Source organism: Manis javanica, chromosome 12 (genome assembly GCF_040802235.1).
Source record: "Manis javanica isolate MJ-LG chromosome 12, MJ_LKY, whole genome shotgun sequence".
NCBI lineage: Eukaryota > Metazoa > Chordata > Mammalia > Pholidota > Manidae > Manis > Manis javanica.
Genome location: NC_133167.1, coordinates 41,465,607 through 41,490,800, shown reverse-complemented (window position 1 = coordinate 41,490,800; position 25,194 = coordinate 41,465,607). Strand labels below are relative to the sequence as shown.

The 25,194-nt window shown below is 35.1% G+C and overlaps 1 protein-coding gene across 12 annotated transcripts in view; it reads left to right on the top strand.

The window, feature by feature from the left end:
- PMS1 (PMS1 homolog 1, mismatch repair system component) overlaps nt 1-25,194 on the top strand; it is a 111,755-nt gene that overhangs the window by 6,683 nt on the left and 79,878 nt on the right. For all 12 annotated transcript variants that reach the window (XR_012123635.1, XR_012123636.1, XM_073218514.1 and 9 more), the window contains 3 exons: nt 1,765-1,947; nt 17,275-17,377; nt 23,580-23,743. Coding sequence is in view for 10 of the 12 variants with exons in the window: in XM_073218514.1 (XP_073074615.1) it covers nt 1,765-1,947; nt 17,275-17,377; nt 23,580-23,743 (450 nt within the window). In the remaining 2 variants the exon portion in view is untranslated. The remainder of the gene's footprint in view (nt 1-1,764; nt 1,948-17,274; nt 17,378-23,579; nt 23,744-25,194) is intronic.

Here is a 25,194-nt window from a genome sequence, read left to right as displayed (position 1 = left end):
TGCCCTAAGTAATATAATTAGTAAGTAGTGAGATTGCAATCCAGGTCTTTCTGACTCTAAAACCTCACAATGTTGTGGATGCATCAGAATAATTTAGGGAGTTTGTTGAAACAGTTAACTGGGCCCCAGAATTTCAGATTCTGTGTGGGACCCAAGAATTCGCAAGTTTCTAGGTGATGCTAAGAACTGCTGTTCTTTACAATACCAAACCTGTATTTTGTTTTTAAGTAATACAAGCGTTATAAACATGAAAAAAATTATTAAATGCAAAGAAAGACAATTTCTTTTCTTATACATTTCATAGAGTCAGTTCAATCTGATTAGAATACAACTGATAATAATTAAATAGGATTAGATAGTTAATCTGACAGATTTCACATAAGAATGTTAGGCAGGTAACATATATCTTAAAGTTTTCTGGAAAAAAAGCATAGTTTTTAAAATAGTGTTATAAAGTCAACAGAGATCCTTCTATAAAAGTAAATTAAAGTACACGTATTTATCTGGCTATATATTTTAGTCTCTTGATATTTACCAGCTTCCGCTTTGTGGAGTTTTAAAAAAAAAAGCTGTTTTGCTTCACATATTGAGATCTGTTTTATTATGGTTTTATACAATACCTGTCCCAACTAGGAATGTTTTCATAATTAGTTAATTATGCTTGTTGATACTATTTTAAACATTTAAACAGATTTTTGTGTTATTTTAGTCAGATGACTGGAACTCTTATTTACATTGAAAGATTTAACATTTCTATAGTTAATTCTTTCCATAAAATGAAACAGACAAGCTCTTCCCAGAATGTTTACTTAATTTTAGATTGAGAAAGAAAAGAGGAACTAAATCTTGGGTGTCTCCACCCAACACTTTAAATATGTAAGTTATCTAATTATAACACATATAATTTTAGGTTATAAAAAGATGTATTATTTTTAAATGCCAGAGTCATTATAAAAACTGTTGGAAGATTTTTTTTTCCCTTTTTTTACTTGCATCTATGGTCATACTCATAAAATTTTGTGAAGTTAAGCTTCTGATAAAAGTTTGCTACCAAATTTAAAATGCAGTATTCATAGAAGGTGTGATCTCTGTAAGAATTTAGATTTGTTTTGGTAATGTATGCCTTTTTTTAGTATTAGTTCACATATACTAAACTATGGATTGACTTGGTTTTTTCTCCCCTCTTCAAATTAAAAACTCAGTTGAGGTTGCCAAGTTAGGCATATTTGCTCAGCAGTTTCCTGTTAGGTGACTATTTGCAGAAAGAAATTTAGAAAGTCGTTATGTAAATATTTAAAATTCTTATGAGAATAATAAGGAGGTCAAGGGAGAAAGTAGTACATGTCAGGTTGAATAATGATCATTGGTAGACTCTCGGTGGGTAGAAACTGGTGGTGTTTTGATGATAATGGTATTCTGTTTTTTTTTGCGAGATATACACAAAAGTATATATAATTCAGAATAATTTTTTTGGTTAAGTTTAAACATAAATCTGAACATAAATACTCATGATACTGACGCAATTCAAGGTAACCTTAAAGATCAAACTGACTTCCTTATTTTACAGTTGAAACTGAGTCCAGGAAAAACAAGGCCTTGCCCATGATATCAAAGCAAGGAATTATAAAAAATTTAAACTTCTGCTTTGTTAATGTTTTTTCCTTAAAAGATAAATAAAAGACAAAATTGTTTCACATGTGTTTCTGTTTCTAAATGTGACGGTGTAATATCTTTATATGCTAAAATTTTTTTAACTTTTTATAGGAGAACTATGGATTTGATAAAATTGAGGTGCGAGACAATGGTGAGGGTATTAAGGCCATTGATGCACCTGTAATGGCAATGAAGTACTACACCTCAAAAATAAATAGTCATGAAGATCTTGAAAATTTGACAACTTACGGTTTTCGTGGAGAAGCATTGGGGTCAATTTGTTGTGTAGCTGAGGTAAGGTAATTTATATTGACTATATTAGTGATTTCATAATCATGGAATACTAGAATTAAGACAAAAGTAACTAGGATTGGCAAGGAATGTGTTTTTTTTTAATGTGGTAAACTATATATAATGTAAAATTTATCATTTTAACCATTTTTAAGTGTACAGTTAATTCAGTGGTATTAAGTACATTCACAATGTTGTATATCAGCTACCACCATCTATTTCCAGGACTTTTTCATCATCCCAGACTAAAACTCTATACTCATTAAACAGTAAGGTCTCATTCTCATTTCTTCCAGTCTACTGGTAATCACTATTCAACTTCCTGTCTCTATGAATTTGACTATTCTAGATACCTCATGTAAGGGAATTACACATTTGTCCTTTTGTATCTGGCTTATTTCACTTAGTAATGTCTTCGCAGCTAATGCATGTTGTAACATGTATCAGAATTTCAATCTTTCTTAAAGCTGAATAACTCTCCATTGTATATATAAATCATGTTTTGTTTATGCATTCATGTGTAAATGGACTTTGAGGTGGTTTCCACTTTTTGGCTATTACAAATACTGCTGCTATGAATATGGATCTGTTTAAGTCTCTGCTTTCACTTCTTTTGGGTAAATACCAGAAGTGGAATTGCTCAATCATATAGTAATTCTGTTTAACTTTTTGAGGAATGGCAATGTGTATTTCACAATGTTAATATTTGTAAGAGGAAGAAATAGTTTAGTGACCCATCAGCTTGGGGAGAAAATGTTTTAAGTAAAATTAAACAAATATCTTAATGATAAGCAGTCTTCAGAACTTTTTACTGTACTAGAGATGTTCATGAGTCTTTTAAGTTGGTGGCTTATAGAAAGTACATTTCCCTGCATCTAGGTGATTATGAAACTCTATTACTAAGATCTTACTGCTGTTTTTTCCTTGTGGAACACTCTCTGGAAATACCACTCTAGTCAATACAGATAATTAGATTGTGTCTAGAAGATAATAAATTCACTTGGCTTAAATCCTAGCTAGTTAGAGGCAGAATGGATCCTAGAACTTTGCTCTCCTGACTGCTGGTTAGGTGCTTACAATGTATATAAACCCCTGATTCAATGCCTGACCCACTCAGTTGTGTAGTACTAATTATATTTCACTACCTCTACCCAAGAATACATAACTACTTCATGGCATGCATTTCAGTTATGTTTGGTCACATGACTCTGTACTAGTTTCTTTGTCCTATTTTGTTACTTGTTTGTAGTGCGATAGTACCTGATAGTATCTGTCCCAGTGAGTGCCGTGATAATTGTGAGGGTGTCCGGCTATCTTAGTTTGCTCAGTGGCTGTGTATTCCTACATTTGTACTGAGGCTGGCAGACCGTATTTGGGTGAGAATGCTGAGGTGCAATAAAATGATAGGACTTTATACCTTTTATCCCAGAAAAGTGACATGGACATAAGATATTTTTGCTGTTTTCTCATCCAGTCTCTGGACGTCTAATTTAGTAGTCTAGTCTCCCCAGCAGTGATATGTTCTCCAGGATTATTGTGGTCTTCTCTCTACCCTTCTGCACTTAGAGCACTGGCACAGTGTAGATTTTCTCCCTTTTCTTTGTGGGAAGGGTTCCAGCTAGGTATTCACTTACTCTGGCTTTGGTGCTCTGTAAGGTGGTGCCTAAGTCAAAAAGGAAAATTGTGAGTGGGGAAAGAGGTGGAGTATAAAGTGGAAGATTTGCTGTTCTAGCACAGGAATAGGGATTAACAATCCAGCTTGTTAACAATCCAGATGTTCAGATAACACTAGAGAAGAAAAGACCTTGTCATTCCTTAAGTGCATTCTCTTTAAAACCTCTATGCAAAACATAGTACACCCTATTCTTCCCTGTCTTTCTCAGCAGTTGCTTTATTTAGAATTCACTAAATTTCCAAATAGATTTTAGGGAAGAGTAACTGGAGGGTACAACTGGGCATTGCCCATCTTTCTCCCCACAGACTGTATCTGAAAACCTACAGCTCTGAAATCTTATAGAAAGAGTCTGTTCTAAAAATGGGATGGGATTTGTGCCAGGGAACCTCTGAAACTCCCAGTACTGGTACATATTATTGTTTGGGCTCTCAGTGACTATTTTAGAAATATGATTGTTTGAGACCATCAAGTATTTGATTTTTTTAGCTATTGTCCAAATTTAGCAGGTAGTCTGTAAGCTTTATTTTGCAGAATAATATGTAATTTGACAGTGTGTGTGTATGTGTATTTGCATTGGTGTAACATGTAATTTGGTCTATATATAAGTAATAATTTGGCATTTCGGTATTTTTTAAGAGATGTATTAACCTTTCAGAACTGAAACTGGACATTATCAGCTTTGTCTGCTAGATGGCAGCACTATACTTAGTCTTTTAAAATACATTGTACATAAGCCATATGATTTATCCCAAACTTCACTGTAGTTCTGATTTTAGATAGCAGTCTTTCAAGTCCCTGTTCAGTGGTAATTTCTGTCTCTTGCAGGTCCTTCTTCAATGGTAATCTCTATTTTACTTCTTTGATTACTTAAGCCACATTTATAATTTTGTCTTTTGTTTCATTTTTGAGGCATTTGGTTGTCTTGAGTATACTTTTTTTTTTTAACAAGAGAAACATGTTTAATTTCATATATACAGGAGCTCATAAAAATAGGAGATCCTGATGTGACCATAGCAGGCAGCTTTTGTACTTTTTTTTAATTCATTTTATTATCATTAATCTACAATTACATGAAGAACATTATGGTTACTAGACTCCCTCCTTCACCAAGTCCCCCACCACAAACCCCATTACAGTCACTGTCCGTCAGTGTAGTAAGATGCTATAGACTCACTACTTGTCTTCTCTGTGTTGCACATCCATCCCTATGCCCCCCCACATTATACATGCTAATCATAAGGCCCCCTTCCTTTTTCCCTGCCCTTATTCCCTACCTTTGCACCCCTCCTGCCCAGTCCCTTTCCCTTTGGTAACTGTTAGTCCATTCTTGGGTTCTGTGATTATGCTGCTGTTTTGTTCCTTCAGTTTTTCTTTGTTCTTGTATTCCACATATGAGTGAAATCATTTGGTACTTGTCTTCCTCCACTTGGCTTATTTCACTGAGCATAATACCCTCTAGCTCCATCCATGTTGTTGCAAATGGTAGGATTTGTTTTCTTCTTATGGCTGAATAATATTCCATTGTGTATATGTACCACATCTTCTTTATCCATTCATCTATTGATGGACACTTAGGTTGCTTCCATTTCTTGGCTATTGTAAATAGTGCTGCGATAAACATAAGGGTGCATCTGTCTTTTTCAAACTGGGCTGCGGCATTCTTAGGGTGAATTCCTAGAAGTGCAAATTCCTGGGTCAAATGGTATTTCTATTTTGAGCTTTTTGAGGAACCTCCATACTTCTTTCCACAATGGTTGAACTAATTTGCATTCCCACCAGCAGTGTAGGAGGGTTTCCCTTTCTCCGCAGCCTCACCAACATTTGTTGTTGTTTGTCTTTTGGATGGTGGCGATCCTTACTGGTGTGAGGTAATATCTCATTGTGGTTTTAATTTGCATTTCTCTGATGACAAGTGATGTGGAGCATCTTTTCATGTGTCTGTTGGCCATCTGAATTTCTTCTTTGGAGAACATCTGTTCAGCTCTTCTGCCCATTTTTTAATTGGATTATTTGCTTTTTGTTTGTTGAGGTACGTGAGCTCTTTATGTATTTTGGATGTCAACCCTTTATCGGATCTGTCGTTTATGAATATATTCTCCCATACTGTAGGTACCTTGTTCTATTGATGGTGTCCTTTGCTATACAGAAGCTTTTCAGCTTGATATAGTCCCACTTGTTCATTTTTGCTTTTGTTTCCCTTGCCCAGGGAGAAATGTTCATGAAGAAGTCACTCATGTTTATGTCCAAGAGATTTTTGCCTATGTTTTTTTATAGGAGTTTTATGGTTTCACGAATTACATTCAGGGTTTTGATCCATTTTGAATTTACTTTTGTGTATTGGGTTAGACAGTGATCCAGGTTCATTCTCTTACATGTACCTGTCCAGTTTTGCCAGCACCATCTTTGAAGAGACTGTCATTTCCCCATTGTATGTCCATTGCTCCTTTATCATATATTAATTGACCATATATATTTGGGTTAATACCTGGGATGTCTATTCTGTTCCACTGGTCTGTGGCTCTGTTCTTGTGCCAGTACCAAATTGTCTTGATTACTGTGGCTTTGTAGTAGAGCTTGAAGTTGGAGAGCAAGATCCCCCCCCCACTTTATTCTTCCTTTGCAGGATTGCTTTGGCTATTCAGGGTCTTTGGTGTTTCCATATGAATTTTTGAACTATCTGTTCCGCTTCGTTGAAGAATGTTGTTAGTAATTTGATAGGGATTGCATCAAATCTGTATATTGCTTTGGGCAGGATGGCCATTTTGACGATATTAATTCTTCCTAGCCAAGAGCATGGAATGAGTTTCCATTTGTTAGTGTCCTCTTTAATTTCTCTTAAGAGTGTCTTATAGTTTTCAGGGCATAGGTCTTTGACTTCCATGGTAAGGTTTATTCCTAAGGGTTTTATTCTTTTTGATGCAATTCTGAATGGAATTGTTTTCCTGATTTCTCTTTCTATTAGTTCATTGCTAGTGTATAGGAAAGCCACAGATTTCTGTGTGTTGATTTTGTATCCTGCAACTTTGCTGTATTCCGATATCAATTGTAGTAGTTTTGGAGTGGAGTCTTTAGGGTTATTTATGTACAATATCATGTCATCTGCAAATAGTGACAGTTAAACTTCTTCTTTACCAATCTGAATTCCTTGTATTTCTTTGTTTTGTCTAATTGCTGTGGCTAGGACCTCCAGTACTATGTTGAATAACAGTGGGGAGAGTGGGCATCCCTGTCCTGTTCCCGACCTCAGATGAAAAGCTTTCAGCTTTTCACTGTTCAGTATGATGTTGGCTGTGGGTTTATTATATATGGCCTTTATTATGTTGAGGTACCTGCCCTCTATACCCATTCTGTTGAGAGTTTTTATCATGAATGGATGTTGAATTTTGTCGAATGCTTTTTCAGCATCTATGGAGATGATCATGTGGTTTTTGTCCTTCTTTTTGTTTATGTGGGGGATGATGTTGATGGATTTTCGGATGTTGTCCCATCCTTGCATCCCTGGGATGAATCCCACTTGGTCATGGTATATGATCCTCTTGATGTATTTTTGAATTTGGTTTGCTAATATTTCATTGAGTATTTCTGCATCTATATTCATCAGGGATATTGGTCTGTAATTTTCTTTTTTGGTGGGTCTTTGCCTGGTTTTGGTATTAGGGTGATGCTGGCTTCATAGAATGAGTTTGGGAGTATTCCCTCCTCTTCTATTTTATGGAAAACTTTAAGGAGAATGGGTGTTATATCTTCTCTGTATGTCTGATAAAATTCCGAGGTAAATCCATCTGGTCTGGGGGTTTTGTTCTTGGGTAATTTTTTGATTACTGCTTCATTTTCTTTGCTGGTAATTGGTTTGTTTAGATTTTGTTTCTTCCTTGGTCAGTCTTGAAAGGTTGTGTTTTTCTAGGAAGTTGTCCATTTCTTCTAGATTTTCCAGCTTCTTAACATATAGGTTTTCATAGTAGTCTCTAATAATTCTTTGTATTTCTGTGGGGTCTGTTGTGATGTTTCCTTTCTTGTTTCTGATTCTGTTGATGTGTGTTGATTCTCTTTTTCTCTTAATAAGCCTGGCTAGAGGCTTATCTACTTTGTTTATTTTCTCAACGAAACAGCTCTTGGTTTCATTGATTTTTTTCTATTGTTTTATTCTTCTCAATTTTATTTATTTCTTCTCTGATCTTTATTATGTCCCTCCTTCTGCTGACTTTAGGCCTCATTTGTTCTTCTTTTTCCAACTCTGATAATTGTGATGTTAGACTATTCATTTGGGTTTGTTCTTCCTTCTTTAAATATACCTGGACTGCTATATACTTTCCTCTTAAGACTGCTTTCACTGCATCCCACAGAAGTTGGGGCTTTGTGTTGTTGTTGTCATTTGTTTCCATATATTGCTGGATCTCCATTTTAATTTGGTCATTGATCCATTGACTATTTAGGAGCGTGTTGTTAAGCCTCCATGTGTTTGTGAGCCTTTTTGCTTTCTTTGTTCAATTTATTTCTAATTTTATACCTTTGCGGTCTGAAAAGTTGGTTGGTAGAATTTCAATGTTTTTGAATTTACTGAGGCTCTTTTTGTGGCCTAGTATGTTGTCTATTCTGGAGAATGTTCCATGTGTACTTGAGAAGAATGTGTATCCTGTTGCTTTTGAGTGTAGAGTTCTATAGATGTCTATTAGGTCCATCTGTTCTAGTGTGTTGTTCGGTGCCTCTGTGTCCTTACTTATTTTCTGTCTGGTGCATCTGTCCTTTGGAGTGAATGGTGTGTTGAAGTCTCCTAAAATGAAAGCATTGCATTCTGTTTCCTCCTTTAGTTCTGTTAGTATTTGTTTCACATATGCTGGTGCTCCTGTGTTGGGTGCATATATATTTACAATGGTTATATCCTCTTGTTGGACTGAGCCCTTTATCATTATGTAATGTCCTTCTTTATCTCTTGTTACTTTCTTTGTTTTGAAGTCTATTTTGTCTGATACTAGTACTGCAATACCTGCTTTTTTTTCCCTATTGTTTGCATGAAATATCTTTTTTCCATCCCTTGACTTTTAGTCTGTGCATGTCTTTGGATTTGAGGTGAGTCTCTTGTAAGCAGCATATAGATGGGTCTTGTTTTTTGTCCATTCAGTGACTCTACGTCTTTTGATGGTGCATTCAGCCCATTTACATTTAGGGTGATTATCGATAGGTATGCACTTATTGCCATTTCAGGCTTTAGATTCGTGTTTACCAAAGGTTCCAGGTTACTTTCCTTACTATCTAAGAGTCTAACTTAACTCACTTAGTATGCTGTTACAGACGCAATCTAAAGGTTCTTTTCTATTTGTCCTCCTTTTTCTTCCTCCTTCATTCTTTATATAGTAGGTAACAAATTCTGTACTTCTTGTCTATCCCTTGATTGACTTTGGTGATAGTGAATTTAATTTTGCATTTGCTTTGTAATTAGCTATTCTACTTTCTTTACTGTGGTTTTATTACCTCTGGTGACAGCTATTCAACCTTAGGAACACTTCCATCTATAGAAGTCCCTCCAAAATAGACTGTAGAGACGGTTTGTGGGAGGTAAATTCTCTCAGCTTTTGCTTATCTGGCAATTGTTTAATCCCTCCTTCAAATTTAAATGATAATCTTGCCAGATAAAGTAATCTTGGTTCCAGGCCCTTCTGCTTCATGGCATTAAATACGTCATGTACTCCCTTCTGGCCTGTAAGGTTTCTGCTGAGAAGTCTGATGTTAGTCTGATGGGCTTTCCTTTGTATGTGATCTTACTTCTGTCTCTAGCTGCTTTTAACAGTCTGTCCTTATGCTTGATCTTTTCCATTTTAATTACGATGTGTCTTGGTGTTGTCTTCCTTGGGTCCCTTGTGTTGGGAGATCTGTGAATCTCCATGGCCTGAGAGAGTGTCTCCTTCCCCAGACTGGGGAAGTTTTCAGCAACTACCTCCTCAAAGACACTTTCTATCCCTTTCTCTCTCTTCTTCTTCTTCTGGTATTCCTATAATGTGAATATTGTTCCGCTTGGATTGGTCACACAGTTCTCTCAATATTCTTTCATTCTTAGAGATCGTTTTTGCTCTCTGTGCCTCAGCTTCTTTGTATTCCCCTTCTCTAGTTTCTATTTCATTTATTGTCTCCTCCACCATATCCAACGTGCTTTTAATACCCTCCATCATGCTCTTCAATGATTGGATCTCTGACCTGAATTCATTCCTGAGTTCTTGGATGTCTTTCTGTACCCCCATTAGAATGTTGATGATTTTTATTTTGAACTCCCTTTCAGGAAGTGTCACGAGGTCCATATCATTTAAATCTTTCTCGGGAGTTGTATTAATAATTTTACTCTGGACAAGTTTCCTTTGGCGTTTCATGTTTATATATGGTACCCTCTAGTGTCCAGAAGCTATTCTGGTGCTGCTGAGCCCCTGAAGCAATGTCAGAGGTCTCAAGGGAGCAGTACTTGGTGCCTGGGGGTATGAATGAGCTGTTCTCCGCCTCCAGGCTGCTGTAGTCACACAGGTTTAAGTTTTTGTCCCAGAGCAGCTGGATATGGATCCCTGCTTTCCACAATTGGCCGGAATCCCAGTCTCCCCAGGAACTCTGCCTGTATTAACTTTCCAACCCGGTAGTCATGCGAGACTCATGAAAGCACCTGAAATATACGTTTGTGCTCCCAGAGCAGATCTCCGGAGCTAGGAATTCAGCAGTCCCAGGCTTCCACTCCCTCCCTGCTCTGTTTCTCTTCCTCCTGCCTGTGAGCTGGAGTGGGGGAAGGGCTCGGGTCCCACAGAGCCACAGCTCTGGTACGTTACCCCGTTCAGTGAGGTCTGCTCTTTTCTCCAGGTGTGTGCAGTCTGACGCCGACGCCATCCTCTTTCCTGTTGCTCTCTCAGGATTAGTTGTGCCAACTGTATTTTCTCATTGTATCCAGTTCTAGGAGGAAGCGTCTGGCTCTCCTCTCACACCACCATCTTTTCTGTATACTTAATTTTAGTCATCAAAATTAGAAAAGGAGTAAAAGAATTTGCAGAGTATCACAATAATAGAAAGTTATAAACTTTAAAACAAGAATTGAAATACCACCACAAAAAACTGTAACTTTAAAAAATTATATTCAGTTTACACATTGCATTGTCAAGTGTTTGTTTGCAGTCTTAGAAATTACTGACAGAATTTTATGGAATCTCCTGTAAATCTTTGGGAAAACCATGCATAGATATATGTGTGTGTTGTGTGTATGGTGTATGTTATGTGTGTGTGTTTTATGTATGCATGCACAATGAGTAAGTGCTGTGTATATACTATACATAAGTATATTCCAGAGCAAGATATAGTTGTCAGAACCCCTGAAGGTTATCTCATTACCCTCTCAGTAAGATTAATTCTACCTGTTCTTGAACTTGATGCAGATAGAATCTTCCAGTATTATTTTGTCACAGATTTTGTGATGATGATTTAGGTTTGGCTGTTTCTAAAAGCCAAAGGAAATAGAGAACTGGAAGGAGCCCTAGTAGTAGTAGTGGATCCTGGTGCACAGCCTGAATCCCCCATGTCAGGACTGAGCACTCATTCTCCCAGCTATTGGTCACTGAACACTCAAAGCTGAGTCTCCCTCTGGAGATTGTCTTTTCCTCAGCTGAAGAGTTCCTTACTCACCTCATACAGGGCAACCTGTATCCAATAACTGGTTGATAAGGAATTTTAAAGGCCCTATTCCAGTTCAGAACAACTCTGCCATGCTCTCTCTGCTCCCCAGTGCCTGCACAGGGTCAAAGAGAAAGTCTTGTAACTGTAGCACAGACCCCCTCTCTTTCTGCTCTGGCCCCAGAAGTGATCATGCTGGGTGTACTCCCCAGTAAACTTGTTCACTAGTGTCTGTCTCATTCATCTACCTGGGTAAGCCACCGTACAATGTAGGTTTTCTGTGGTTCAGTCTCCTCATATTACTGATAAAGAAACTGAGGTCTTGTGAAGCCAAATGCCAGGTTTCCTCACTCCAACTTCAAAACTCCATCTAATAATTAGCTAGTATTTCATTGTCTACTCTATACAGGGTGCTGTGCTAATTGGTTTATTTCAGAGGGAACTGTGCACAGTGAAGTAAATGGAATATGAAAATTGTGATCTATTTAAGGACATACAGTTGTCAATGGCAAAGCCAGGAATTCAGTTCCAATTTCATGCCTCCCAATACTGAGTTTTACAGAGTAGGTCATACTGCCTTCTTACTAGAATGATTAGAAAGATATTTATAAGTTTTAAAATACCTCATATTAAAATAATATACTTGGGCCAGCAGTGTTAAGTTCAGTAAATAATCAAATTAAAATGTACATGGAGGATTCTGAAAAGTATTTCAGAAGTACAGAAAGTAATATGTGCTTGTTAAGGTCAGTTACATTTAAAAATAAATATTGTTATTTAGGAAGACTTAATGCTCTTGGAGGGGGAAAAGTTCACTTTTTAAATTTAATTAATATACTTTACCACTCAAAAACATTGAAGGTTCATGTATGGAAGATTCATATTTATTTCCAAAGCCCACTTTATTTTGAAAATCTCTGAGGTTGTAGTTACATAATAAAAATTAGTGATTTGGTTATTTTATCTACCAAATTAACTGATGTAGATAATTTTAAAATCAAACATGTATATCATCTCAGGCTTGGTAAATTTATAGTATGTAAATAGAATATAGTTTTTTCACAATATTAACAGCCATCACCCAAAACTCTTGATTGTTGGAATTATTTTTTGTTAGGTTATTTTAAAGGTGTTAATAATTATAGTTATAACAAGAAAAAAATTAAGTGACTTTCAGCAAAGTTGACTGGAGAAATTTGAAATACATCTAATTCTATAATAATCTTTATACACTCTAAAAGAATGGGCAGTTTTCTTAATTTGTCAATTACAAAATGACTTCCTGTTTTAGAATTGAACAATTCAAAGGAGCAAAACATTCATTTTATATCTACAGAGTATCCTATTGATACTTAAAAATGGAGTTGCTGCTTCCATAATCTGTGATGAATGTATCAGTGACTGACACACATTGATGATAACAGTTTTTTTAAATTAGATCAACTGTAACTTCTCTTGAAATTTATTGTTGTTTATAGAGCAATAATTTGGGGGTATTTGTCTTCAGTGTTGAATTCCTGGTATACAATGTTGAAATCCTAAAGCATATTGACTAGAATGAGGTAGTGAAAATTCTGTTTTAACTTACTCATAACATTTTTTGTGAAGATTCTTTGGATGTATTGTTTCTGTTGCAAAATAAAGCACATCATAAAATACTGTATTTCTTTTCAGGATGATATTTTATATACATTATATTAAAAATGATATTTTTCCCTCCAAAGAAATGCTTAAGAAACTCAAGTTTTTTTAATTGGATTTTTAAATGGAGGCTAAATTATTATACTTCAGTTTAGGAGGATGTGTATAAAGTGAAGATTCCTATGGCCAGGATTTTTGCCTGGCCCTGGTTGGCTAGCTCACTACACACGTGTGGGTAATACATCATTATTGACTCTATATAAGAGCTCTGTCCAGTGCTCTGAGCAACACAGTGGCATGGCTGCATGGCTGCAGGAAAGTAGAGATGAGACTGTAGTGGTGGCAGCACTGAGGACAGAGACTGAGACAGTTGCGGGGGCAGAGAGGCCCAGAGGCAGAAACCAGCTTGCTGCATGCAGACTTGTTCTGAGTGGATGGGATTCTAGTGATTGGCTGCCACTGTGGGAATAAAGTTGGGTATAACCCTTTCACTCCAAGAACATTCTACTGTCATTTCTTTGGTCTCATTGAATCCGTAGTGAACTTGTCTGGGGCTGAAACCCATTGGCAAGACAGAGGAATACAGAATGGTTTTGATGTGTTTTGTTTTCTTTAAATCAGAATAGCCTAAATGACTCAGAAGCCTAATTCTCATTGCCAAGTGTTTGAATAAGAAACTCAGCCAACGGCATAAAGCAGGTTTACTTTTCTGAGAGTCATTAAGTGAAGATTATGATTTGTGGCTCAAATGAAATAATACATATTAAAATATCTTGAATATGATCACGTGCCACAGTTGAAAGTCATTTTGCCCTGGACTTGAATGTGAAAGTAGTATCAGCTGTATTGTCTAAGGGATGATAACATCAGGTTTGCTCATTCCCTTGTTGACAAGCAGCATTTCACCTTAGCTTTCAAAGCTTATGCAGACTTCTCAACGTTTTTGGGAAATCCTTTCTAGAACTTAACCAATGGCCTATCTTAGATAAATTCCTTCTAATTCTCACTAAAAGTTTTTATTCTGTAGCATTAGTTCATTATTTTGTTTTGTTTTTCCCTAAGAGGAATTAGAGTTGCCAGTCATACTCTGATTACAGTCATGTTTATTGATTGATTCATCCAAGATTTGTAAAGTGGTTACAGTGTGCTGGGTGTTATTTTCTATCAAGTTCATTATACATAATTTTTGATGAGATAATATGGGAGGTGTAGGTTTGTTTTTGTTCATTAAACCTCCATGGCTTAAAGAGGGCAGAATTAGAAGCTTTATCATTCTGTTTTGAAGGTGTTCAGTTGAAACTTCCATATCTGTGGGCCCATGTAGCTGTAAAAGGGTAGGGGGGAAGCCCTAGCATCATTGTGATGGTTTCTGCTGTTCTCAGTGTAGGGTACCTCCTGTGTTCTGTAGAGCTGTATGATACAAATTTAGTTAGAATAGGCACAAAGTTTTTTGAAGTAGTTGGCATATCCTGCTTCCTAAATGCAACCTCCTCAGAGGTAATTGAACTCTGTTTTAAGGAGAAAAATGAGGGCCAAGATATCCCTGTTGTGAAAGTCTCCTACAGTGAAGTATCTGGGAGAAGGTCCGGTTAGAGTCATCATATTAGTGTACAACTGTGCTCAGGCAGGCAGGCAGGCATACTCACAAACATGATCCAGGCAGAATCCCTCTCTCTGAATATGAGGACCATTTACCTTAGTTTTCAGGCTCATGTTTCTGTGCCAAAGTATTTATCCCAAAAGTCAGCAAAACACAAAAAAACAAAAGCAAAACTTTAACATAATTATTTTCAATAAAGTTTTGTTAAGAGAGGGTTTCTTTTTTCATGAATTACCAGGATATATCCTAAGTTTTAAATTTAACTTTTTATGTAAAACATTGAGGAACAAATGTGCTTATTTAAGGTTCAAGTCCTTCTATGTAACTTTACCTTTGTATTAGTACTGTTATTTCTTAAAACTCAATAACTGGACCAAAGAGTCAGCATTTAATAATTGGTAACTAATGTAACCTCTTAGGTCCTCTAAGGATTTCTGAAACTATGCCTTTAAAAATAAACTTCTCCTTTAAAAAATTTTTAGTACAAATTTGTTTCTTCTTCTGACACCACTTGATTCATTCACTGCCACATTTCCTCAATGTCTCTAGTAAGAAGCAAAATAATAATTTGTACTATTAGAGATGCTTCTGATAGTGGAGTTAACTGCAGGTTCAAATGTGTTAGCTGCTCTGCAGCTAATATATTCTTAACCTGTTCCTGGTCCAAAAAATGTTTTCCTGCCAAGGACACAGGGTCATGTGATGAAGTGAACTCTAGATACAAGTCCTTCCTCTGAGGAACACACTGTATTTCATGAATTTGTGAAACTTGCTTATGTGTGTTACCCGTCATTGTCTTGAGTAGTGAATTGCAAAGCATTTGCTGTCTGAATGAATTTTCATAGTACAGTGCACATTCTAATTTCAAAAACTTTAACATTGGAAAACAATACTGTATTCTGTTTTTTCTTTTAAGATAAATGTTACATTATGACCAAAAACATCCTGTTTTGCCTTTTCAGTACTTCGGTTTATTCATCTAGGCTGGAGTATATTTACTATTAACTAATATGTTTACTATTAACTAAATGTTTGGAAGTAGTTAAAGCAGAAACCCACATAATCTTATGAAGTATTAACATCATCTTTATCTTATCATCACCCTTCCCTTGAAGATGATAGAGTAATAATTTATTTAGGACTATCTAGCAAACCACTGGCCGACTTAGTACTAAAACTCAGAGTTCCAGGGCCACTTTTGCTCAGTGACACCAACTTTAGGTCAGGTGGCTAACTCTTTTGAGAATAGAAATAGAATTCAGTTGACCTTGGCATTTTGGAGATACGGTTGGTTAAATGTAAATTATTTTTTAAAGGACAATCATAGAGTAAGATAGAGACAGGATAGAAAATTTCTAGCAATTTCTTCCCTCTTTGTTTTGAACAGACTTTACTAGAAGAAGTGACTTACTGGTCATAATATAATTGGGATGTAGCAGGGAGAATTAAGGTTAGTTATCAGGAAAACTTAAAATAATATAACTTGAACTATGGAATTATTTTTCAAAGAAGTAGAGCAATCACTTAAATAAGAGTATACAAGGTTCACAACTTTGTTTTAGGTACAGCTTTTTTGGGCAACAGTTATTACAGAAATAGCACTTTGGGGCAATGTCCTACTAAGAATTTTATGGACATCACCCTTGGAGAGAATCTAATAGATTCTACTAGTACTGTGCACTAGAGAAGCTATAATTTTTTGTGTTGACTCTAATATTCCCTGCATGGCACCCATATGTTCTACAGAGCTGTGTAAATCAGCACATGGTTAGGTGATAAGGCGATAAAACCCTCAACTGTAGACCTGACTGGACCTCGATGAATTCCAGCAGTGCAGTTGGATCTTTGCAGCTCCTTGCTCAGTTATATAAACTTACTTTAAGATGGTCAGTTCTGCTGACTCCAAGGATGGCCAAGAAAGACTGATCCCAGTTTGGGGTCATCGTTGCTTATCAGAAGTGTGAGGAGGCTACCCTTGTCTACCCTGCTTTCCTTGCCAACATCCCAACTCCTCACCATGCTATTTTCTGTGGAATGGTTTACTGTTATTTTACTATCCTGCTAATCTCACAAAGTAGGTAAACAGAAAGCTGAGGGTGAGGATGTCTCAAAAGAGTACAGACATTCTTAAATTTATGATTCTATGACTAGAACATCTTAGGAAATATTTTCTTGTTAAATGCATTCTTTTTTATACTGTTTTAATGCTAAAATTTTTTAAGTTAATTTTAGATTTAAGCAATGAGTTCAAAGCTTGAGTTTAGTAAAAAATTGCTCAAATATGTTTATATAATTTATTTTTACTCCTTTGAGCTATTAATTTGAAATACAGAAGTGCAATTTTATACAACACGTAAAAGGAGGAGGGAATGATCACTTTACAGTAGAATTTTTTACTTTACCAACAAACGTATGGGAATTGTTAAAAAGCAGGCTTCCCTAATACAGTTAAAGTATTTGATTTTATAGATATGTCATAAAATATGTGTAATACAAATTGTCATTTCAGGCATACTGATTTGTATATGAATATTTTCATTAAAGTCAAATCCTATAAATAAAAATCAGTAATATGCCACGTAAAAAATATAAGCTAACCTGTTGCTTATTATAGCAACTCTAAGAAATATTACAAGACAACTAACTGGTCAGAAGAACTTACCAAGCACAACTTTTTTCAGTCTTAAGTAAATATATAGTAATTATTTTAAATCTAATTTGATAATGAGTCCCTTGCAATATCTAAAATCATAATTTTATCAGAGTTTTTTTATAATTCCAGGTTTTAATTACAACAAGGACAGCTGCTGATAATTTTAGCACCCAGTATGTTTTAGATGGCAGTGGCCACATAATTTCTCAGAAACCTTCACATGTTGGTCAAGGTAAGAGAGCAGCTTTGTAGCATTCTTTGCCTTTTCTGTCTGTCTTATTGAAAAGTCTGTTCTTTCTTAAATTAAAATGTCTTTCTTCAGGTTTGATCCTAATAAAGGCTAGTTAACTTCTAAGTGAATATTCAGCCTTTACTTTAGCCTCTAGTCTCTTAAATGCTTAGAGTTGTTTTCACAAGAAACTGTGAAAGAGTTCAGACAACATGGATTAGTTACTCGTCTGTAAAAATTGTAAGAACAATTATTTTACTATTGCTGGATTACTGGTATCTTCTTTGTATACGAAGGATAATATTTTATTGAAATGCTATGTTACTGATTTGGTAATCATGATATTAAACCATACTATTAAGATGTTATGATTAAATAATTTAAAATACACTTATTTACAGAAAACCTCAAACATATGTACAAGTAAATAGTGTACCCATCACCCAGTTTCAACCATTGTCAACTCCCTGCTGATGTTTCATCTAGTATGTTTTCCTACCCATTCCTTTTTGCATTATTTGAAGCAAATAAACATATTAATTTATCATTGCTCCTTGTAATTTAGTTATTTAGTATTTTATAAACTTAAATAATTTTCTTATATTTCAGTTGACATTTTATGTTTTTAAGTTCCTCTGCTAAGTATTTCTAAGGAAAAAGAATCTCTCCGGGCTTGAATTTCATTTATCTCCTTTAATCTTTTTCATACTGTTAACTTCCGGTAAAGAGCTGTTTTAAAACATAACCTTTCTAGAATGAAGTTCAAAAGAATTACTAGATCTGAAAAGGGACTTGTGGAATTTTTTTTGTTGTTTGCCCTTCCTCTCCTTCAATTTACAATACAATTTCTACTGTAGATTCATTTTTAGTTTTGTGGTCCCTCATTGTAATTTACTAAAGTACTACTATATTTTTTTCTGTGGTTTCTTCTCTCCAGTTTTAATGTTTAAATTATTTGATTTATTTTTTTCAAATGATTTATGTCTTCATTGAAATTTATTTTCTTGTATCTTAATGCTGATACCAAATTCTCTTATTCTTTCTCTATAAATTCTCAAATTAGTTACTGACAACTTCTGCCTGTTGAGAATTAATATTTTTTATACATATGAAGGAAAGAGTTAATAGGAACTCCTAAAAAAACTTTTCCCTTCATTAATTTGGTTAATAAAAATGAGTTCAAATTGACTAGCTGTTTAATTTGATGTATAATAATGTACATATTTCAATTTTAAAAAAGACTGTTACTCTTTTTCTTTTTCAGATTTTTGCAGATTAGAACAAAGAGAGGGCATTTTTTAAAATGGTCTCTCTCCAGAAATGCCCTGACCCCAGTTCTTAGGAGTTTAAATTAGGAAACTATTAGGAGGTATTTGAGTGGTTATCCATTTGAGTACTTTGAAGTAATCTAGTCACCTTACAAAATTTAAATGTATTTATTTTTATCATAGTAGTAGCCAGTCTAATCTTGAGATTAGAGTCAGTGGCTCTGCATTACTTGCATTTCTCATGCTTTTCTGTACTTATCTCCATGAGAACTATGAAACAACAATCCTTAAATGTAGAATCCTTCTAATCTTTGCCTAATTGCTGATTGATTTTTTTTCTTGCTGACCCCAGTCTTCTACTTTTAGTGAGACTAGGTATGCATATGAAGGAATTTCTATAGTCAGCAAATTAACCTTACATCTCTTAGCATATTTCTTTTATCTTAAGAAAACAACATACTTGGAAGGTCAGTGGTTGTAAAACTAAGGAATTGCCTATCATAATTCATTTTTATCTCCTAATTATAGTTGATTGGCTGAGAAAACAACAAAAAATCAAGCTCTTAGTTTCCGTTGCTCTAGGTGGACATGGACAAATCCACTCACAGTTGCAGAAAAGACTTGTACATATATATTGCCTTAGTGCTGATAGATTCTGAGTGATTGAGCCACAGACTTATATTTCACTACCAGCTGTCATTCAACTTCCATTTAAATGTTTTTTGTGTAAGATAAAACTGCAATACAACTATCCTAATTAGTATCTGTGCATTTAGAGTTCTTGTAGATTAATTTCTGTTGTGGTGTGAACATCCTTGCTTAGCAGTTACTCCTCATACCATTTGATAGAATGATGACACCTGTAGATAGCCTAACTGTAGGTGAAAGGACAACTTACAACAAAATATTTACACATAAAAAATTTGTTAACACTTTAAAAAACATTGTGAAGTGCTTAAAAATAGTTTACTGGAAATTCCAGTTCTGTTTTTCCAGGTGTAGGTATTTTATGGATTAATTTAGCTGTTTAAAATGCTTTATCTGTTTTATAGTATGTTGTTTTAAATTACCCTTACTGTTCACTTCTATTTAAGATATTCTAAAAATTAACAAGAAATGTAACAATTAGTCTCTAGCTTTTAAATTCCTTTACCAAAAACTCTGAATAAATTATGTTTTAATCATCTTTTTTCTGTTATCACTTCTATTCTCTTTACCCTAGATAATCAGTATTAAGCTTTCTAAACTGATTTGCCCTCCTGGAAAAATTCTTTTAATACCTCCTAATACTTCAGCCTTAGGAATTTCTTAGGTATCAAAAGTAGAATATTTAATACTCTGATCAGGTATTTCCTTTCTGTATCCTGTTACTATATAGATCATCATGTTCTCGGTAATTCCCTGCTTTGTGTGATTGTGCATGTATTGAAAGAGTTTTTTATCTTGAGAATGGAATTTTCCAAAGCAGTGAAGCTGGTGTAACAATTCATGCATTATATAGGACAGTTGTTAAGGTATCATAATTTAGTTGGCATTTTTTTTCTTTTTTAGGGGTTCATAAAAATGTGGTGTTTCTTATAGCTTTAATGAAAAGAATCATTGACATGGTTGGTAGTTGAAGCTATGGGAGTGGAGGAAATACTTAGAACTTAGAATTTCTGAGATGAGAAGAAGGCATAGAGGTCTCTGAGAATAGGGTCTGATGTGAATTCTGGTGTGAGTGTGTCCTCTGTCTAGCAATGGAAACAGAGTGCATACCTGTTTTGATTATTAGTCTCATGCATTCCTTAATCTCTACCAACTTGACCTCAAAACTTGGCAGTGGCCTTTTAAACTTTTCTAAAGCAGAGGATAGCTATAACAGCACAGTGTTACTAGTGAGGAATACTATGGTATTCCATGGGTTTGAAAGTGATGTGTGCACTTACGCCAAAAAATACCTTACATAAAAATGGTGAAAGGCAAAACATTTTTTTTAATTGTTAATAATGGAACATGCTGAAGAAGCACCTGATCAAGAGAAAAGAAGCAAAAATCACCAAGTATGAGCAAAATAGAAATACAGCTTTTCCTTTGGTCCTTTTCCACAAATATCTTTTCTCCCTAACCTTGTTTTATATTTTTTGTTTGGTAAATTTCCTCTCAATTACAAAAATAACACATGTCATTTGTAATAAAGGAAAGAATCCAAACAAATACAAAATTTATTCTTATGTAAAACATAGTTTCATTTTGGTAGAAACAACCTTTGATAGGGCTATTCAGGAATGGATTCTCTAAAGAGGTGATACTTGGTTTGAGATCTGAATGTTGATAAAGGAGTTAGCCATAGGAAGGATAGGAGAAAGAACATGTACAAAAGCCCTGAGGTGGAAGCAAATCTGATGTAGGAGCAGAAGAAAGGACTTTGATAGGAGGGAGGAAGGTAGCCATAGTTGAGGTTATCTAGGGCTCTGTAAGCTTTATTCCCAACCCCTTTACTCCATTTATCCAGTGTTACTAATAATAGTTTAAAACATTGAGTTCCAAACAATTATTAGGCTTTCACCTACATTATATCTTTTATTTCAAGAATCTTTGATACTTTAGATTCACATTTTCTGTTTATATTTTTCTTAAGATTCTTTGCTCACCAAATATATTTTTTACTTTCTCATCTCTTCATGAAATCTATTTTGATATAATTACCATTTGGAGAGTGTTCATCCTCCACATGTTCATCAAATGTACTTGAGTGATGTAATTCTGGATCCTTACAAGTCTAAAAATGTCTTCATTTTACCTGTATGTGTATCTTGACTGGGTGTAGCTTTCTTAATGACCTCAATAGTTAGTAAGTTGTCTTTTAGTGTTAAGGATAAGAAATTTGATACTAGTCTTTCCCTCATTCTGTCTGAAAGTTTGTAAATTTTTTTTCTTTTCCTTAAAATTTAGAATTCCAAGTGGAATGTGGTCTTTTTTTTTTAATATTCCAATTTGTCATTCAGAAAGCTGCACTCAAACCTTTAACTCCAGTTAATTTTCTTCTGTTATTTACTTAATTATATCTCTGTTTGTTTCTCTTTTTATTTCTAGAACTTTGGATTTTATGCTAGGGCTTCTAAGTCTTGCATTTCCCTCATATGATAGCAGTTTCTTTTTTTTTGCCCTTTGTTGTGAACAGTAGATCAAAGATTGACCAATTGCAGCAACTTCTAGCCTTCTTGACTCTCATTCACAGTAAGAAATACATTTTACATAGCAACCCAGTTCATATGAATGTAATCAAAGCAAAAAATTCTTGGTAAAATATAAACCCTTACTGTATGTGATACATTCTTATTATCTGTTCTCATTTAGTCTATCTAGACTTTTTAGTTTAATTAAATTTCCTTTTAAAGATGCTCATTACTAACACTAAATCAGTGATTTTCAACTAAGGACAATTTTTACCCACTTCATCCACCCCATGGGACATCTGGCAATGTTTGGAGACACTTTTGATTGTTACAGTTGGATTGGGTATATAGTTCCGGGTGGAGGGGGTTCCCAGTTCTGGGCAAGTTCACTGAATTCACTGAAATCAAGTAATGACAATGGAACGTTCCAGGTAAAGAGCTGTTCATAGCAAGCTTTATTCTCATGCAGTCTGTCTACAAGTGTCAAGCTTGTCTCCATCTCTGGCCTGGTCTCCAGGCTTTGCCCAGGCTCTGCCTCCGCTCCAGGCTCTGCCCCCCCAGGTGCTGCCTCTGCTTGTGGCTCCCCAGTCTCTACTCCCTCCTGCTTTCTTCTCTTGGCTCTGCTCTGCTGCTTTCCTCTCTCATAGCCCCACATGGAACTCTTCCTAAAACAATACTGGTGGTAAATAGCTTATTGCCAGGAGGTGTGCAAGTATGTGCCTGAATAGGAGGCTGAGTATTACCTCATCACACATATACAATAGACAAGATTAGAATAAAGTGAGAATCCTGGCCCTGGAATTTCTCTTTTCCCTACAGGATGCTACTGGCATCTGGTGGGTAGAGGTCAGAGATGCAGCTTCACATCTTGCTGTGTATAAGATAGTCTCACAACAAATGTCAGTAGTGCCAAGTTTGAGAAATGGCCCAGTTAAGTTGATTTTTTGACTCCTTAGTGATTTGTTTCTCAGTCATGGCAGTACTTCATTAGAATCACATGAGGAGATTGATTTAATAATCCTAGATTAGCTGGTGACTGGTAGTTGTAAAAGTTTCTCAGTGGTGGAAAAATAGAGACTTATGGTATATGGCCTTAAAGCATACAGTCCTAATTTCATGGGTTTTTTTCTTTCAACAAAAGCTAATTATTAACTTGATACTTAAGTGGTATAATTTTATACCTTTACTCGCATTTTTAGTTAATTAAATTCATGAGTTAAAACCCTTTTAGATTATCCTGTTTTGAATATTTGTTGTTCAGAAAATGGGTTAATTTAAACCAGGTTTTTAGACATTTTTTCATAAAAGAATTTTTAGTGGAATAATGGGTTAATTTAAACCAGATGATTAGATATTATTTCATATAAGAATTTTTAGTGGAATAATTAAGGCTATATGCTGTGTAGCCTTACACCACCTATATATTATATGTTAAAGTGAAGAATAAGCATCGTCCCTAGGTGGTTTTAGTATTAGCACATTTCTTAAAATACTGCATTCTGGTAAGCCAGCATTTCTCTGCAGTAGTAGAAATAAAATTATTCTTGTTTAGATCATATAGAAGAGATCATACTTAGTGCATACTTAGTCCTGTTACAAATAGAGGAACCTAGCAGGGTATCAGAATAGCTTGCAAAGTTCAGCTGCCTTTGGGTTCTCGGAGTTAGAGGAGGACTGGCTTTTAGTGAAAAAAACAGTTAACTACTAGTTGTATATAGATTTGAAGATCTGTGAAGTTCCTTCCATATTTAAATTTGCTTTCCTCTCATCTGCCAATAGGTACAACTGTAACAGCTTTAAAATTATTTAAGAATCTACCTGTAAGAAAGCAATTTTACTCAACTGCCAAGAAATGTAAAGATGAGATAAAAAAGGTCCAAGATCTCCTCATAAGCTATGGTATACTTAAACCTGATTTAAGGATTGTTTTTATACATAACAAGGTAAGCATTATTGTGCTTCTGTAAGATTTTTTGGTATATGATGTATTAAAGGGACCATGTATTTTATCGAAATCAATTAGATGAGTCAAAAATGTGTCCACGCTTTAGATTTAGCTTTGTTATATAAAGAGCTTCTTTACTTTGTTACCTAGTATCTATGTGAAATCTGATTAAACCTTTCATTTCTTAATTTCTAAGAACAGTGATTCCACCCACAGACTTTTCCATCCAGGAAATGTTTGAGGCCTTTCTAAATATGAAGATGAATAAGACTTGTTATGTTCCTTTAAGGAGTTCACAATTTAGTGACATTTTTCACCATCTATTCTAAACTGTATCTTTGGAAGAGTATTTTTGTTTTGTTTTTTTTAAAGGAAACTACCTCCTTTCTTGCTAATTCTCAAAGCAGGGCTGATAAGGAATTCTACTTGTTGCTTACTGAATCTTAGCAGGGACATGTATTTCTGATTATTCTGGGTTTTTTTCATAAAATTCCATATGTGCACATTGAAATATTTAATGTAAGGAGAGTGTGGAAACCTGATGGAAGTTAACTTTTATTGAGGGCCTACACAATGCTAGAACCTGTTCTTTTTGCATTAAAATCCTATGATTCCCAGCAGCAACCAAGTGAAGTGGACATTATATCAATTTTCAGTTGTCATTTGAAAACTCACCGAGGTTTAACACTTTGCTCAGTGTTGCACAACTAGTAAATTGTTGAGATGGAATTTGAAACTTAACAAGGCCACAGAGCACAGGTTCTTTACCCTCTGCTGTCTTGTCTTCCCATTTTAATACTATACTATACTTACAGTTCTTTTCCCGGTTTCAGAGCACTTACAATATCTTTGTGAGTTAAACAGCATTCTATTTGGAGAACTTGAATCTCAGACCAAAGGGATTGTTTTGTATTTTACAGTAAGTAAGAGTATGACGTCAGAACCTTTTTTCATCCAGTTTTCTTTCTACTCCCTATCTTTTTACTTGTTATTAAGATGATTCCATATTACACCAAGCTGTGGTGGAATATTTATGGTCAGAATGTTTGGTCATCTAAAAAAAAAAAGGAAAGAAAAGTAAACATCAAGAGTAGTCAGCCACCTGTTTTTGATGACATAGTGCTCAACCAAATTATACCTCGAGATCCAGCTCTGTCATGCTCCGATTCCTCAGGATGTTGATGGAGGCTCATCCTGTTACTATAAGTAACCCTGTGACCTCTTGATCCAAAGGACATTTAGTAATTAAAAACTGAATGTACCCAGTTAAGAAAAGATAAAGGGTGGAAGAAACAGTGATCAGGAAGGGAAGGGAAGACAGATGGAAAGGTAAAAGAGGAAGATAGAAACTACTTATTAATAAAAGAAAAGTCACTACAACTAAAGAGAAAAGTTTTGAGTAAGAGGAAACATAATAGAACAGTAAAACAAGGTTATTGCCTCATGTAA